General features: G+C 40.6%; 1 protein-coding gene across 1 annotated transcript; it reads left to right on the forward strand.

The window, feature by feature from the left end:
* Positions 1-15310: 15310 nt before the first annotated feature.
* LOC134667305 (uncharacterized) lies at positions 15311-18821 on the forward strand. The gene has a single exon (XM_063524649.1). It carries the CDS (start codon positions 15354-15356, stop codon positions 18804-18806), a length of 3453 nt encoding a protein of 1150 aa, XP_063380719.1. The 5' UTR covers positions 15311-15353; the 3' UTR covers positions 18807-18821.
* Positions 18822-19122: the final 301 nt, after the last annotated feature.

Consider the following 19122-nt stretch of genomic DNA (forward strand, 5'->3'; position numbering starts at 1 on the left):
TTACTTAACCTATTAATGTATATTTATAGTTTGTAAAGTAGTGTAAAAGCCTCGAACTGTTTGAATGTTGTTGCACACCTGTTATTGGTGCATAAATATCATACGTGTCTGATGTACTTATGTAACTTTACTTGCTTTGTTTATGTACTGTTGGTGTGTCTATAAAAAAAATAAAAAAAAAATAAAATAAATAAATAAAATAGTGCATGGCCGCCATTTTGGATTCCAAAATGGTCATCATTTTCGAAATCTGCGCCCCCCAAAACCTGTAAAACGACACCCATGACGACTTTTATGACATAGTGCATGGCCGCCATTCTGGATTACAAAATGGTCATCATTTTCTAAATCGGGGCCCCCTAAAACCCATAAAACGACATCCATGACGAATTTTATGACATAGTGCATGGCCGCCATTTTGGAATCGAAAATGGTTATCATTTTCGAAATCTGCGCCCCCCAAAACCTATAAAACGACACCCATGACGACTTTTATGACATAGTGCATGGCCGCCATTCTGGATTCCAAAATGGTCATCATTTTCGAAAGCGGGGCCCCCTAAAACCTATAAAACGACATCCATGACGACTTTTATGACATAGTGCATGGCCGCCATCTTGGAATCCAAAATGGTCATCGTTTTCGAAATCTGCGCCCCCCAAAACCTATAAAACGACACCCATGACGACTTTTATGACATAGTGCATGACCACCATTTCGGAATCCAAAATGGTCATCATTTTCTAAATCTGCGCCCCCCATAACCTATAAAACGACACCCATGACGACTTTTATGACATAGTGCATGGCCGCCATTTTGGATTTCAAAATGGTCATCATTTTCTAAATCGGGGCTCCCTAAAACCTATAAAACGACATCCATGACGACTTTTATGACATAGTGCATGGCCGCCATCTTGGAATCCAAAATGGTCATCATTTTTGAAATCTGCGCCTCCTAAAACCTATAAAACGACACCCATGACGACTTTTATGGCATAGTGCATGGCCGCCATTTTGGACTCCAAAATGGTCATCATTTTCAAAATTGGGGCCCCCTAAAACGTATAAAACGACATCCATGACGACTTTTATGACACAGTGCATGGCGGCCATTTTGGATTCCAAAATGGTCATCATTTTCGAAATCGGCACTCCCTAAAAGCTATAAATCGACACCCATCTCGACTTTTATGACAAAGTGTTTGGCTACCATCTGCATGCAAGACATTCCTATTATTTTTACGTACATAAATGGCCCCCTGTCAACTTCCAACCGAGATTTAATCGATAATTTATTCGATTAATGTTCAGATTAATTCAATTTCAATCTATGTTAGGTCGACTAAACTAATCGTGATTAAAATTTGAGGATTAACTTTTTTTATTCCATTAATTAGTCGAATAAACAGTTAATCTGTTAAGTCCCATCTCTGACCACGGCATTTTTACACTTTGAGAATATCTGAAAACAAATGAACACAAGGAGCCATTTTGCAAATCCAATAACTTTGTTATTACTTTTGACAGCGCGTGTCATGTGTCTACACAGAGTCGACACAAAGTCGAAACATTTGCGACTACTTTGTGACTGCAATATTTCTCAGCCTTAAACCATATTTATACATCATAATTAACAAGTTTCGTAGTATGTAAAGCGTTATTTCTGTTATTTAAGTATAGTATACGCATCGAAGTACTAAAAATGCATCAAATAATATATTTATGAACACAGGCACTGAGAAGTAAACAATTTCATTTCCGGCTAAACTAAAACAATTTGGTGGCGCGTTGATTATATTACACTTAGTTTATCAAATCACTCGAGCAGTTTAATTCCCCATAATAATTTAAGTCCTATTGTAATATAAATGCAAACAATAAATAATTACGGCTTGTAATCCGTTTTAGAGATGGCGTGTTAATGTCACTTATTTTTATTTAACTATTTTTCCATCTGACAGTTTCCATTTGACAGGAAGAAAATGAACGAATGAACGAATGATTTTGGCATAAAGTAGTCGCAAACTAGTAACAATGTGTGCACACGGCGACCACACTTTATGTCACTTTGTGTCATGTGTCGACCCTTCCCCATTTCTGGTAACTGTGTCGACACGGCGACGACTCTGCGACTGGAATTGTGACCGAAACAGACGGTGTCGACACAAGATGTGTCTACACCGCGTCGTAACGGCGACTGGAAATGGTTGTATGGGTACATACTTTGAAATTAATTTTGCGTTTAGTAGGTACTTATTCTGTAGACCTAAGTACTTATTACGAAGGTAATATCGAGTTCATGTTACGGATAAGTATGTGTTATACGGTGGCAAATACAACTCGACATTTGTTTTCTTTTTCAACAATCTGGAAACAAAAATGAATGCTGATATTTAACAAATATAATTTTAAACTCCACTTCAAAAGAGCTTGCGCATAAAGTAGGTAACACTATCAAATGAAACCGAAGTCCCACTTGGTAGGTGAGATGCGAGTTTCCAACTTGACAAATGTGAAGCCTGGATGAGCGCACAAACGACTGGCCGTGTGCATTTAGTTGAACGTAAACTTTTCGCTTTGTAAGGAAAGTGTTCAGTTTAAAGCGTACTCTCGACTATCCGAATATCCGTCAGAGAGCGTACATCGCGTGTGTATTCAAGCGAGGCGAGAGGCGCGAGCAAGCGGCCGCGTACGATTGTCCTACGACTCGCTGCACGATAACGAAACTCGTGCCCAACCATTGTCGGCGAACTGCTCTGTTTCACATTCTATTATTCTACACATAAAAGAGTATTAAAGGTAAATATTATTCAGTTTCTCGCTCTTCTAAATGGAGGCAGTTTGTTGGGCTGTAGAACGTAGCGACGTACGTCTGAAAATTTACTTTTACTACGTAATACAAAGACGACGGAATGAGGTTTTTGTACTTTTCATCTTGTTTATGCTGCCAGAGGTGCTTTGGAATGCTTGCAGCTATTTTAGTGATGGAAGTAATTATAGTAGTATACCCTATAATGGGCGTGGAACCAGTAATGGGACAAAAAACCACAATTCCTCTAAAATAAGTATCTAAAAGTAGTTTATAAACACTGGATATATTTTTATCATAAATAAGAGTCCTAGAGCTGTTTATGTTTCAATTTTTATTAAATTCGGTTATCTTTTAAGAAATTGGCGTCAACCCAAAACTTGTAGTGTCACTGAAAAAAAATACCACTACGAATTCTTAACAACTTCGCTAAGAGAGGTGAGTTAATTTATTAAATTTTAATTAATTAATACTTGATGAAAACTAGAATGTGTTTTGTTAATTGCATTTATCATGAGATAAGGTATACAACACACTATGTTGTGACTCCACAGATGTAAAAAAATAGTGGTGTTTGGCCCAATCCCATTATAGGAGCTGTAAAACTGCATACCTGCTATGATGGGACAATTGACATAATGATGCTTGCCATGCCATAATATCATGTTTTTAAACAATACAGAAGTAAAATGTAGTTACAAAATATGTCAACCAGGAGGTATTCTCGGACTTCGGATAAATTAATATCGTTTTTCCAAACTTTTATTTAACTTGCCCTGTTAGTTAGTGTAGGTCAAATCTTGGTAGCTGAATTTGATCCACTTCGATTTCCGATTCAGTTGAAATTTTGTGTAAGTATGTAATTAAGTATGCAAATCCGGATGATAATGCAATATTATGATAACATGGACCTGATCTGATGATGGAGACAGGAGGTGGCCATGGGAACTTTATCGCAATAAACCCTAACTAATTTTGTTTGGGTCTATTAGAATTGTCTCGATGGATCTAATACAATAATAATTGGCTGTGGAAAGAAAAATATATTCAGCAATAAAAGCTTATACCAAAAATGATTTTTTTGCCATAACTTATTCCCCATTTCAATATTTTATAACTAATAGAGCAATGTCCATTATAGGGGGCCCATTACTGGATCCACGTCCATTACCGGGGGCCCATTACTGGAGCTTTGGTGTCCATGACTGGAGAAAAAAAACATAGTTTTAATTTGTTAAGTAAGTATGTGGAAACTCCTTGCAGTATCTTTGATACAACATGCCAAAAACATGAAAGACGGATAGGACTTTCATCTTTTAACACGCTAAGCGGTAGACCATTTACATTTATAAGGTAAATATCATAAATACTCCAAATTTCCTCTTAAATGTCCCATGACTGGTGCTGTGACTATATTAATTCCATGTTGGTAGTTGGTTTCTTGTAGATGTCACTGATTTAGTTACTTATTCTTATTCAACATATGCACTGTGACTACTTTTACTGGTTATTTATTGTACTATTCTTTTTCTCTACTATTTCCTACCTTCTATTCTAGATAAGTATACAGGTTTGATATTATCTAAAAATATAGTACTTATCAGCATTAATATTCTACTATTTATTATATATCATATGTATATAAATGAGCCACTGTATTGTAAGTACGTATTATTTTTTGTCTGTACTCGAAAACAGTCAACGCCCCTGCTATTTTTAAAAGATAATTAAATCCCAAATTTGCAAAACATTCTTAGTTGACCCAGTTATTTTTAAAGCCGTTATGATTGGTTGGAGAGCGAGATGAGCCGAGTTGGCTCGTTAAGCTCGCTCCAAGTCGGGTGTGTTTGCGCTCGCCCTCAAAACCAGCAAACACTCTCGAGTTACACCCTCGCAATCTCCGAAATAAACATGCGTCGGCCCACTAGCGCTAACAGCCTTACCAACTTGGGCCATGCCAACTTTACAACTTTGCAAGATTAACCAAGCCGAGATGTGTCTCATGCATAATTAATATAATTATCACTAATTCGAGCCGAAAACACCTGTCCTTTGAAGGGTCCTCCGTATGGAGTTATTTTATGGTTATAGGAGAATTGCATTAGAAGCGATGCCCTACATCTTTACGAGGTGTAGCAAGATTTAATAACTTGATTTGTGTTTCAAATACCTTGCCGATTTCACTTATCAACCTTATCAACTGCTAAAATGACTCACGGCGCGATTCGGGAAATGAATTAGAGATGCACTAGATATGAAATAGTAAAGATATGTGACGTTCCATCTAGTGAATCTCTAATTCATTTCCCGAATCGCGCCGTCACTACCAGACGACAACGACGAGACTAGACAAGTGTTTTCTCTTTTACACTTAGCAACACTAAGTGTAAAGGCAACGTTCGGATTCAAACTGCACCAGCATTACTGCTGCAGCATTGCAGCGCGAATTCACTGCTGTCGCAAATGTCAGAATTCCGGGCAACAACATCGATTTTGACATTTGCGACATTAACGCAGTAATGTCGTGGTGCAATACTCCTACAATAGGCTTCTTTACTGCAGGAAACGTCAAAATGTTAATTTATCTATAAAATATTAAATTTAACGTTTCATGCAGCATGTTGCACTGCAATGCAATGCTGCTGCAACTGGTGGCAACTGCAGCTGCATCACTGTTGCGTCATTACTATATGTCATTACTATACTATTTAATCGTAAGAGTATTTCCAATCTTAATTTTCCGTTCACTTAAGTCAACAAAATTGAATTTAGTTGTACTAAAATTCTCCTTTCATCTTTAGAAATAGCACGTCAAACTGAAATGTCCAGGTCCAGGCGTCGTGTTCAATCTTTCTACTTACCTATAGCTTGTGATATCGCTGATTGTATGTATGATATGGGACATACATTTAAAATAAAAATATTGAACGTGTAGTAGGTTGTAAAATGATACATTATTTATAGATAGTTTTATATATGTAAGTAATTCATAAAATCAGAATTAACCTGATATTCTTTTGATAAATATTATTATTGCTTAACTTCGTGAGACTATTAATACCTAGATATATTAAAACGCTTGTTGTGGAGCGAAACATGTCGAGCAATCCTAGACTTTAAAACACATGAGTTACTCTTTTTAAATATTAACGATTATACCTGGTATTTAATAGTAGGCAAAAAAATTATATGACAGAATATTTCAACTAAGGTTGAAAAAAATTTGAACCATAGTATTTAAAATAATTATGAAACTTACCTAATACCAAAGCAGTCGGGTAAAAAAAGGTTCACCTAAACGTTAATTAATGGATGAAGACTTAATTACATCTTTTAACAGGTATTTTTTGTTATAATGGGATTAATCCATACGTTAATTTATTGAAGCTTTAAGCCCGATAATTTTATCTACGGCAAAGTTATTGCTTTAATTACTTAATTTGCAGACCAGATTACTTTTTTGGTCGTGTTTGTATTACAAAGTAAATCTGATATAAAATCACTTTCGCTTCCTTGATAAGTTAATGAACATATTTTAAAAGAGTACAAATATTTTGTTCCATGTTTTTTAATAACGCGGAAGTATATTATTTTTGGACAAGATTATGAAGCTGCTTAAGTAAAAAATGTAGTCTTAATTGGTGTTACTTTAAATTGAATGAACAACGGGCGAGATAAAGTATTAGGTTGAAGTAACGAACTTGTAACTAGGTACCTACTTATGGTTGTATACTTACCCTATTTTTACAAGCTTTTATTTAGTTTCACCTGACCGTTGTCTGTCTGTGTGTAATTAAATCTTGCAAGTTAAATTTGATCCACTTCCCGGTTTCCGATTGAGCTGAAATTTTGCATGCATGTATAAATCGGATGACAATGCAATATTATGGTACCATCGAGTTGATCTGATGATGGAGACAGGAGGTGGCCGTGGTGGTAGCAGGAGGTAGGAACTCTGTGATGAAACAACGCAATCTAAGTGTGTTTGGGGTTTTTAGAATTGTCTCGATGAGTATTAGTTGTCTGTCGTAAGAAAAGTACAGTCAGCGATAAAAACTTGTACCAAAAATGAAATTTTTGCCAAAAACTTATTATGTAGGCAAGTTATTGAAATATACATAACTACGAGATTATAGAATTAACTTTACAGTGTCATGTTACCCTCTTTAAATTGTCTTTAGTTACCTCTAAATCATAAGATGTTTTGTTGTATTTTATTAAATAAAAACCGGTAACTTAACTGGTGTTACAAGAAATGAACAGCTAGGCGAGATAAAGAATTTGTTACAAGTTATGGGCCCTCTAACTCCCCGGGGCTAATTACGTTGTTACATGACAAAAGTTTTGGGTCGATTGGAGTTTCTTTAAGTTTCTTACAACCTCTCCCGAAGATCAATAACATTAGCTTCGCGCCAGAGCACATACAAAGATAATGACCGGTAACGGTCGGTGAAGTTATTTTATTATATTCATAAAATTATTTGCATGATTGAACATTAAAGGAATTGGAAAATTAAAGCCACAGTCTGAGCGGTTTTGTTCGATATTCCTTCCTGTACCTTATATGTTGACGTAAAAACTCGTTTTAAGTGTAAACGCGTTTTCCCTAATTAAAACTAGGTTTTCCTATAGATTTGGTGCCTGATTTAGTTAGGTACATACATAAACTAGTATTCGTAAAGTGCCTTGGTGAAAACTAGTATAAAAAGGATTTTTCAGTCAAAATATTTAATTGTCGGAAAGTGCGTTGGTCAAAACTAGTTTTTACTAATTTATTCAAAATTATTTTAATTAATACTTACTAGTTAAAACTAGTTTTAAAGGCCATACTGTTAGAGAACAAATAGGTGCGACGACAAGCAAAGTGAGGAGGAGCGTGTAAGAGTATCCGTCGTCAAACAGCGTGCGAAGCCGAGCGAGCGAAGCGAGGGTGCTGCGGCAGCGGTCGGCGAGCGCCAGAACGGACTTTGTATAATTTATAATGTTAACTTGAAAATAAAGTTTTTTGTGTTATGTGTAGTGTTAGTCAGCAATGGTTTTTGCTGAAAGAAATGTTTGCACAATTAGTCAAAACTTGTTTTCATTTAGCTATAGGTACTTTGCGAAAACTAGTTTTCACCGAGGCCTTACGGAAAACTACGAGTAAGTGTTAAGTAATTAAAACGCGTTCTCTTTGAGGCGATGAGGAAAACTAGTTTGAACTAGGGAAAACGCGTTTTTACTAAAAACGGGTTTTACGGAAGATTTACATTAGAAAATTATGTTTGACGTCAGTGGATCACGCTTACCGTCCAAGGAAAAATGGTGTTCGGGATCTTTCGGAGGTGTGGGCGGAGCCGAAGCCAACACGTAGAGTCCTTTTTGACACTTTAATGTTGAGGTGTACAGGATCTAATAGTATCTAAGGGTGTACACCGAGCGATACCGGCTCATGCCGGGGACATTTTGGTTATTATTAGCTTAAGTATTTAGATGCACAGGGTCCGAATCTAATTGTTCTCTAAAACATTACCTATTTAATTTTTTGCTTATTTCTGTGAAAGGTACTTTAAAATTAGAATGACTACTGTAAAAAAAACATAATATGATATATGCCTGTTAATCTCAAAGCATATAAAATCTTCTATATACAGAGGGTCAGGGAAGTATAATTTGTATTCTAAACAAAATGTTATCGTAATTACAAGGGGTCAAAGTCGTGCTTTCTTTATAGCCGGCCATTGAATATAAATCGGGGTCCTCGCTCCCTCTGTTCACTCCATTCCAACAAACAGGCTTTATTATGATCTCTTTAAATACAGTCCAAATTTAATTTTGACCGTGATTTTAGGGTCCGCCTGTCTCCTTAAATTATATCTGCGCTTCCGTTTTGTTTCTTAATTTAATCCAAACTTAACTTCAATTTAATCAACTTCCAGTGTGTTGCAAAATACCTATTTTGATGCTGCATCAAAGGATATTCCAGTGAACGAACCGATATGACCGGTATTATTTCAGGAATACGTCTTCCGAGTCCCAAACACATTAATTTCTAGGACAAAGATGTTAAATAGATAGGGCCTTCAGAACACTTGATACGAATCGTTTTTATTATACAGTGAAACAAGCGCCAACGTCATCTAAAGACCTTGGGCGTACAACGCGTATGCGGCCACAGAATACACACATGCTCTTTAAGTAGAACCTATTTTTACGCCACTCGATATTCTACGATCCGAATAACAAAAGAGCTGTTTATTGTAAGTTGTAAACAATGAATTATATAACAAAGAAAACAACATTTTTAATTTTTAACAATTATATACAATTGCTGCTGAACTATCCTATCATCCCCCTCTCGCACAAAAAAGACGCTAGTCCTCGAGTTGCGGAAACCTGCCCGTATTAAAATACAATACAATACAATACAATGGGAGAGACAATGAGATAGTTCGGAGTGAAACTAGAAATGAAATACTGCCGTTAATAGGAAGAAGGAACATGAAACACTCCAAAACAAAATGCTGCGGGAACTAAAACCACATTCTGTAAAATATGTTAGAAAGCAAACAAAATCAAAACGCGCACTTATATAAAACTTTTTGACAGTGCGAGTCATATTTTCACAAACTTTTACTAAGCTAAGAAACTAGATATATATATTTCGACATACTTATACATGTGATTCTGATATCTGTTTTCTATTGTCTCTTGCCAACGACAACTGCGTTGTTGTCACAAAAGTAATTTTGACATTAACTAGCTGGCCCACTTCGTAGTGCGTGTAAAGCCAGTCTTTATGAGATATAAGAAGCTTTATTTATATAAAGATCAAATGACTGCTAGCCTCAAAACACCTTTTACTTGGTCTACTCCCCAGAGAAATATAAGCGACGTACGAAAATACTAATGGCGTTTATTTTCGTGCATCAGCATGGAAATGCTTTAGCGTATTATTTAAGACGAGTGGCGCGCTAAGTGCCGAGTCAAGTTCGACCTGCAAAATGTAAGCATCCTCGCCATTTGTACGTACTACTTAATGTAAAAAAATACTAGGTGAAAATCCCCACGAGTGTGCACTGCTAATATTTAGTAAAATGTGACATCTGCCGTAGCGCCTTGCAGCATTGCCTTATGGAACATTTAAACGCTTTTAGGGACATTCGTTGTGAATGGGTTAGGCGGTCGTTTTGCCACATCTAAGATAAAAGAGACTTAAATTTGAACGTAACGTAAATGATACGTAAAATTGTCAAGCATTACACCGAATGTGTTTTTATTTTGAGTGTTACATGACAAAACTGGGTAGTTTGGAACCAATAAAGTAAAGGCTGGACTGCGTCGCATCTAACATACATACATTTCTTTAGTTATTCAGCTCTTCCTTGGAGTTTGTAAGTAGGTATAAAAATATAAGGGAATTAAGTAAGTGGGATAAGCGACAGCCTAACCCGAATGTCTTTCGCGAAAGCGAAAGCACGGTCTCTAGCGGTGGCGTCGTGCAGTTTTAAGTGTCATGAAACTGGATGTGTCACAAAGCATGGTGAGTCCTAAAGTGTAAAGGATCGCGTTATTTTTATGCCTTCTGAAATTACCTAGCTCACTTTTAAATGTTCAGATATTTAGTAAATACTTACCGTATTTGTTGTAAGTAACAGATTACATTATTTATCGTTGAAGTTTATTAGTCTACTAATTGATCAAGACGATGCTGCATAGGTTAAGAAAGCGTCTGTGAAAGTTTATATTAAAGCACCCTCTGGGTTACCCATGCACCTATTTTGAACTAGCTGCTGTTCACGACCCTATCCTTGTGAAAACCATTACCTACTACAGATGTAGTGCATAATTATTTTCCATCGTATTTTCGTACCTATTTGTCATGCTACTTCAGTACCGAGACTGATTGAAATAGCAAAACACGTTCGTACGTTTCCGTGAAAATGATGGAAAATAATTATGCACTGCATTTGTAAGTACTCCATAAGCCATTTAGAACTGTAATATTTCCTGTATGTTTAGGCCAACCAAAATCGCAAAAAAGCATTGATACAGTTATGAATGTTATGATTTTTAATAAGACCTGACTATTCAGTACTCTCAGTATGATTAACATAGATAATAAAATTTCCCGTATGTTTAGCAAATCTACTAGGTACATAATTAATCTCGTGACTATCCGCTCGTTAAATAAAACTATATTAACTAATGGAGAGTCACGAATACGGGCAAGCTTAGCGTAAAGTACCTACCTACTCTCTGCCGAGATTAGTTCGTATATGTATGTCACAAGAGGATTAAGTACTGAAATAGACTGCAGAATAGATGCATGCCAGCTCAAACTTGAATATATATCAAGTGCACGTAGACTACGCAGTCCTCATTACAAGTTGCCGTTGGAATGCCGTCTCCCTCTGTTTCAGAAGCATACTGCGACGGACGGACATGACTGTACACTAGATATTCTTTTAGTAACAAATTTTATTATCTGAAAATCCAAGCATTTAATTTTAAGTTTTTATAAGATATGTACATATTCTTAATTTCGTGCAGTAAATTGGAAAAACTCAATGTGAAATAGCTAAAGCTTATCCTGGATGGTAGGGCTAATGTGTACAAAAGCAAGGAGCAAGCAATAATAAACTAAGCACTCAAACGTACGCACTAAGCACTGAAAAAACTGAATTTGATGGAAATATCAGCGAAAAACAAAAGAAAATGGGCGCCAAATTGCTACGCGAGTTTTCCTCAAAATCGCGTATAGGTAGAGTCTGTGCGGAAAGAGAAGAGTCGTGGGATTTGAGGGCGCGCCAGTGCTATTTTATAGTTTTTGCTATGCTGACAACACTGGTCACGTGATTATAGTACGACACTAAACGTCATGATACTTGAATCCCTTTTGTTCCGGTTTTTTACCACGGCTTACTAAACGGAGCCTGGTGGTGGTGTCGGCTCGTCAACTCAATCCTCTGATTTAGCGCAGGCACTAGTTTTCTTTTTAAAACACACTTGTTTTTATGTCTCAGATACTAAAAAGTGACAGTGCGATTGACAAAACTGCTAAAACTAGTTAAGAATCTGCCCAATACAACTGTAATTTTAGTACCAAACAAGATAGAGTCTCATTTATGTACTGCCTAATCTGTGCAGTCCAACAGTTATTAAAACCGGGTAGATCGGGTAGAAATTCGGCAATAGAACTGTAATTTTATCTGGGATATATATTTCACCCATTGTAAACTTGAGTTGTAATGTATGTGTACATTATTAATAATAAATATGAATATGAATAAAAATAGTGCATAAGTAGGTAGGCCTTATTGGGATATGTCCGGTTCTCTCATCTCACGATATTTTACTTCGCCGAAAAGTCACTGCTAAATATGAAATATAATTTCGTAACTAACAGAACCTACAAATTAAGAAATATTTTATTAGAAAAAAGTTTTATTCAGAACCTAGTAAACGAACTTACAAATAAAGAAATATTTTATTAGAAAAAGTTTTATTCAGAACCTAGTAAACGAACTTACAAATAAAGAAATATTTTATTAGAAAAAGTTTTATTCTTTGTAATCGAAGTCTGAATTAAAATATTCAATGTCACTTATGTTTGAGCTAGCTTCAGAACAACCAGGGCCAGGGACACTCATAGAACTATCTTCATCTGCACTGGATGTGCTTGAATCCGGCACGTAGATTACGAATTCTTGCATATCACCTACTTAGCGGTCTTTTATTCGAGATACCGTATGTTAGCGATGCGCCCACTATACAAGTACCTACTTATACCTATGTTTACCTATGTAACTAGTTAAGTTTTATTTTAAGGAAACTTTGCCATATTGATTTAGATGTTAATCTCTAATACTTAAGGTTCAAATTAGTATGTCATATGTTATGCAAGTAATGTGCACTACGTTGCCATGCGCCGGCGGCAGTCCGCTGCTAGACGCGATCTATGTCACTCGACTGTATCCCAAAATCTAATTAAAGTTCAATGTTAAGTGTAACTTCGCATTTTCATTCCTCGTGCTAGTGCCTACCATCTACAAAGTGGTCTTCGAACCAGATATGATGGACCGAACGCCTATAAAAATGGAAACGCGCAGTGCAAAGGCACGTCGGGAGCACGAGGAACACATGGCGCGCGAGCGAAAACAAAGAAAAAGTGAGGTTATACCGCCGTGCAATGAATCTGCGCCCGATAAAGTCGAGAAACCTTTAGATCCGATGGTCAAGAAGTTTCTACAACACAAATTAAACGCGACAAGCAGTATAAAGTCGGAGCCGTTGCTGCATTTTAAGCAAATTCCCGACACGAAGCCTGCCGCGTCACATGTGGGTGCCGTCCCGAGTAGCAAGGGCTCACGAAGATCGACAGCCTCTAAAGAAGCCAGGCGAAAACAATTAATTTTGGACGCCGCGAAGGAAAAGGCTGCGATTCAAATGGACCTAATTAATAAAACCTTAGACGCGCAACTTGCAGCGCTTAATAGTGACGAAGAGGACCTAGAGGAATACAGTTCACAATTCGATGGTAACGTACCTCTTCGCAACGATATAAATGCGTGGGTTGATCACCAAAGCAACCACACGGAACTACCAGACGAGCAGCCAGCCCCCGACAATGGAGTCACCACGGGCACACTGCACATTCCAGTTCCAGCACGGATGCCTGCACCTGTCATACCCCCAGCATTCATCGAGCAAGCGCAGCCGAGGCCAGCGTCTAGCTTAGCACCGCGCGCCGCCGCCGATGGCTTCATGCCGGCAGCGCCGCCTGCGCCCGAAGGTACCGTCAGCGCGCTCAACCAAACAGTGCAATTATTAGCCGGCGCACTTAAAGACCTATCGACCACTAGCAATCAAGTGCCTAACGCTAGCCTGCTCAGTCGGATTAGCACGCCTAAGGACCTACCTGAATTTTCAGGTGACCAGTTAGAATGGCTTCAGTTCAAACAGGCCTACCAGGAGTCTACCGAGGTCTGTAAATTTACAGATAAAGAAAATTTATGGCGACTTCGTAAATGTCTTAAAGGAGCCGCACGAGATGCTGTCGCTGCATTGTTTATAAGCGCCACGTCGCCCGACCGGGTAATGTCGACACTGGAGCTACGTTTTGGAAACCCTGACAGCATCATTTCTCGTATTCTACTAGACATCAAGAAGCTACAGCCTTTGCAACTAGAATATCATAAAGATATAGTTATGTGCGCAGTGAAGGTTCAAAATTTCGTAGAAGCTGTGCGAGCAGTAGGACGCGAGGAGTACCTACATGGCATGAATATCGTCTCCATCATCCTGTCCAAGCTGCCCACTGTGCTCATCTCCAAATGGTCAGACTACAGTTTTAAACTTCTCCAAGATGCGCAGAAATCGAGGTTAGTCATTCTATCGGATTTTCTTAATGACGAAGCATTGAAAATTTCTACAACAGCAAGTTTTTTATCAACTACGCGCAGCGATACCTTTAAAAACAAGTCAAGCGATCATTCATCTTCCCGTACACACACTGTTTTACTACAAAGTGAAGAAGGCGATTTAAAATGTTTATTTTGCCGAACAGCTGTGCATAAGTTAACGGAATGCAAACCATTTAAGAAAGCGTTACGCAAAGTACGATGGCAACACGTGAAGAAAAACGGCTTATGCTACAAATGCATTATCTCCAAGCATGAACGCGACACCTGCAAGTCCCCTGCGTGCGACAAGGACGGCTGCGGAGCTCCACATCATCGCCTACTACATTATCGGGTAAACAACAGTGCGCGTGACGTCACGGCGGCGCCCGCGCCGCTGCCGGGTGCAAGTGTACCGAATAATAGTACCGCGATAAATGGACCCGAGCCGCGCGAACCCGCGTTCAAGCCAGTGACGGAAACTTTAACTCATATAAATGCGACCGACACCAGAGTGTTGTTAAAAGTAGTACGAGTGCGTGTTCAGGGACCTAACGGTATGGTAAATAGCACCGCGCTATTGGACGATGGATCTACCGTCTCGTTAATAAGTGCCAATCTCGCGCGACGCGTCGGTCTACGTGGTAACTCACAGACATTGCGCGTTCACGGTGCGTTTAAAGATGACGGGCTTGAGTACAAATCGACCAAAGTGAATGTCGACATTAAAGGTATGGACGATAAGGTTTATAATGTTAAATTGCGTTGTGTTGAAGAATTAAGTGTGCCAATACAAACATTGTCTGTTTTAAAATTAGTTAATTATTCTCACCTAGCCGATATTAAACACAAATTTTGTACCACTGATTCAGAACCTGAACTATTGATAGGTCAGGATAACTTACATGTTGTGATACCTATTCAAGTTAGGGAGGGCAAAGATAATGAGCCATCAGCTACGCTCACCCGCCTCGGCTGGAGCGTCCATGGGAAAGTGTGCGTGCCGCGGACTGTCCGTCCGCCCAGGCGCTCGCCATCTGTCGCTGTCCATACTAACCTTTTTATTACAGATAGCGGAGCAGATCACGATGCCACACCAGATGAGTGCCTCCTAAGGGAAATCCACGAAGATGTTAGGCGCTCGTTTCTGCTAGATTCCATGGGCGTGACGGCGCACGCGCGCCAAAAGGCCGACGACGCCCGCGCCGCCGCGCAGCTGGAGCGCTCCGCCGAGCTCGTCGATGGGCGCTGGTACGTCGGCCTTCCGTGGAAGGACGAAAACCGCCCCATGCCCGACTCCCGCCCAAACGCGCTTACCAGGATGAAGGGTATTGAGCGCAAAATGGGTAAGGATCCAGGATTCGCCGACAGGTATCGTGAAAGGGTCAGTCATTTGTTAGAAAATGATTATGCTAGGGAATTGACTAACACCGAGGTCACGCCGAAGACTTATTACTTACCTCATTTCGGCGTGGACAACCCCAACAAGCAAAAACTTCGTCTGGTCTTTGATGCTGCAAGTCAGGTAAGTGGTAGCTCGCTAAACGATTATTTGCTCACAGGACCTGACCTATTGTCATCACTTTTAGGTATAATGCTGCGCTTTCGGGAACATCCAATTGCAGTAACAGGTGACATTAGGGACATGTTCTTGAGGGTCAAGATCCAGCAAGACGACCAGGACGCACTGAGGTTTCTGTGGAGAAACAACCCCACAGAAAACATAAGGACGTACGCGATGACGTCACTCATTTTCGGCGCAAATTGTGCTCCATTCGTCGCGCAATTTGTTAAAAATAAAAACGCCCAGCGATTTGAATCGTCGTTTCCCGCCGCCGTCGATGCCATCGTCAACTCGCACTACATGGACGACTACATCGACAGCCTGCCCGACGAGGCGACAGCGATCGACATGGTAAGGAATGTCAGTGACATCCACAGGGCGGGCGGCTTTGAAATAAGAAATTGGACGAGCAACAGCGTCGCAGTTTTAAACAGCGTGCCAAAGGAGACCTTAGGTACTGCTGCTGTAAGGTTCAAAGTCGGCCAGCAACATGAAAGCGAGCGTACCTTGGGTCTCATCTGGTACCCGGCGGATGACATATTGGGCTTCGATTTGTCATTAAAACGTATACCGAGCGACGTCCTTGAAGGTGAGAATAGGCCTACAAAGCGTTTAATGCTAAGAGTAATTATGTCTATATTTGATGTACTAGGTTTCTTAGCACCCTTCACGATTCAAGGCCGAATCATGCTTCAAGAGGCTTGGCGCTTACAGGTGGATTGGGAGGATTACATTCCAGACCAGATATATCTAAAGTGGCGAAAGTGGGTTGACCTTCTAAAGGTAATTAAAGATATCCGTATACCTAGGTGGTACTGCACAGCCGCGCGCAATGCGGTAAGGGACAGCCAATTGGCGACAGCGCGTGCGGGCGAGATGCAAGATTGTGTGGATATCAAGGCAGAGGTACCTACCTCGCCCCCCGCGACCCACGCGCCTACGCACAGTGCTACGAAAGGCTACGACGGCGTAGCGGCATCTACATGTGCTACGACCGCATCGAGTAGTAAGTACTCATACTATAATAATTTACAGATGCATTTTTTTAGCGATGCATCTACTCAGGCGATGTCAGCTGTGGGCTATTGGCGCTGGGAGGATAACGGTACTATTTATGTTGCATTTATTGCAAGCAAAAGCAGAGTTATGCCGGTAAAACAGCTGACTATACCGAAGGCTGAGCTGCAAGCTGCATTGTTGTCGGCAAGACTAGCCAATGCAATTGGAAAGGAGCACAAACTGACGCCTATAAGGCGTTACTTCTGGTGTGACTCCTCAACAGTGATACATTGGATTCGCAATAAAAATCGTACGTATAAGGCCTTTGAAGCAAATCGTTTGGGGGAGATTGACGACCTTACCCGCGTTGACGAGTGGCGGTACATTTCTACGAAACTAAATGTTGCCGATTTAGCCACGCGGGACTCGTTTGATCTAGCCCTACAAAATGAGTGGTTCAAAGGTCCTTCTTTTTTATACGCTGACGAAAGTGAATGGCCTAAAGATATTATACCTACAAGTAACGAGGAGACAGGGGAATGCGTAGCAGTCGTCCAGGTGCGCGAGGAACCTGCATGCATTCCAGTGCCGGACCCACAGCGCTTCTCTTCGTGGCTTCGTCTCACCCGCGCCACGGCCACAGTGCTAAAGTTCATCGCCAGGTGCAAAGGTCAAGCGGCCGAGATCGACTGTGCTATGATGGAGCGTGCCGAGATATTTTTACTAAAACAAGCGCAAAACGAGTCTTTTGGGGAAGACTTAGCCAGAATTAAGGTGCACGGGGCTTTACATCGCGCAAGTAAGCTATTAAAATTATCACCCATTTTAGATGAACATGACCTACTTCGCGTGGGCGGGCGCATTGACGCCGCATCAGATGTGCCTCTGGACGTCAAGAGACCCGTAATCCTGGACGGCCGTCATCAGGTAGCACGACTAATCGTCCGACATTACCATGTGAAAGCGGCCCATGGAAGTCAGGAGATGGTGGTTAACGAAATAAAGCAAAGGTATTGGGTAATTAAACTTAGACCTACTGTTAAACTCGTGACGTCAAGGTGCATGTTGTGCAGGATCATGAAGAGCAGACCTCAGGTACCTCGCATGGGAGATCTGCCAGGAGCCAGAATAGAACACCATCAGCGACCCTTTTTTCACTGTGGGTTGGACCTTTTTGGGCCAATGGAGGTCGCGGTGGGTCGCCGCAGAGAGAAAAGGTATGGTGTTCTATTCACATGCCTCACAGTACGGGCGATTCATATCGAGTTAGTTGCCTCCCTTACAACTGACTCGCTCATCATGGCGTTGCGACGAATGGCGGCGCGGCGTGGCTGGCCGCGCCATCTGTACTCGGACAATGGAACTAATCTGAGGGGCGCCGACACAGAGCTGCGCCGGTCGATGGAGGCGCTAGATATGGACGTGCTAAAAGCTGAGGGGGTTAATAACAACATGGACTGGACTTTTATCCCCCCCGCCAGCCCCCATTGGGGTGGGGCGTGGGAGCGATTAATACGCTCAGTAAAAACGGCTCTCAAAGTCGTTTTAAAAGAACGAGCACCAAGGGACGAAGTTTTGACCACATTCATGGCAGAAGTTGAGAACATGGTCAACGGTCGTCCATTGGTGCACGTGTCTGTCGATCCTGCTGACGGTGAGTCTCTTACGCCTAATCATTTCCTTTTAGGATCATCATCGCGACTCCCTCTTGTAGGAGAGTTCGATGATTCTGATCTCAGCCTGAGGAAACTGTGGCGGAAGGCGCAGAGGCTCGCTGACATGTTCTGGCAGAGGTGGCTAAGAGAAATCTTACCCACTCTCGTGCCTAGGACAAAATGGCTGGAGGAGCGGAATCCGTTAAAGGTAGGAGATCTCGTTCTGGTCGTGGATCCCAACTCTCCCCGTAATATGTGGCCGAAGGGGTTGATCACCCAGGTAATTCCTGGCGGAGACGGCCGCATCCGTTTAGTGGAGGTAAGGACGACTACCGGGACTTACCGGCGATCCGCGGCTCGCATCGCTCCTATTCCCGTAAGTTTAGAGTGCTGAGCCAGCACTGGGGTGGGGAGTGTTAGCGATGCGCCCACTATACAAGTACCTACTTATACCTATGTTTACCTATGTAACTAGTTAAGTTTTATTTTAAGGAAACTTTGCCATATTGATTTAGATGTTAATCTCTAATAATTAAGGTTCAAATTAGTATGTCATATGTTATGCAAGTAATGTGCACTACGTTGCCATGCGCCGGCGGCAGTCCGCTGCTAGACGCGATCTATGTCACTCGACTGTATCACAAAATTCTAATTAAAGTTCCTTGTCAAGTGTAACTTCGCATTTTCATTCCTCGTGCTAGTGCCTACCA

This window comes from Cydia fagiglandana, chromosome 9, assembly GCF_963556715.1.
Source record: "Cydia fagiglandana chromosome 9, ilCydFagi1.1, whole genome shotgun sequence".
NCBI lineage: Eukaryota > Metazoa > Arthropoda > Insecta > Lepidoptera > Tortricidae > Cydia > Cydia fagiglandana.

What these genes read in the sequence shown, in the direction of transcription:
- LOC134667305 (XM_063524649.1), top strand. Translation starts at nt 15,354, where the DNA reads ATGGGCGTGACGGCGCACGCGCGCCAAAAGGCCGACGACGCCCGCGCC.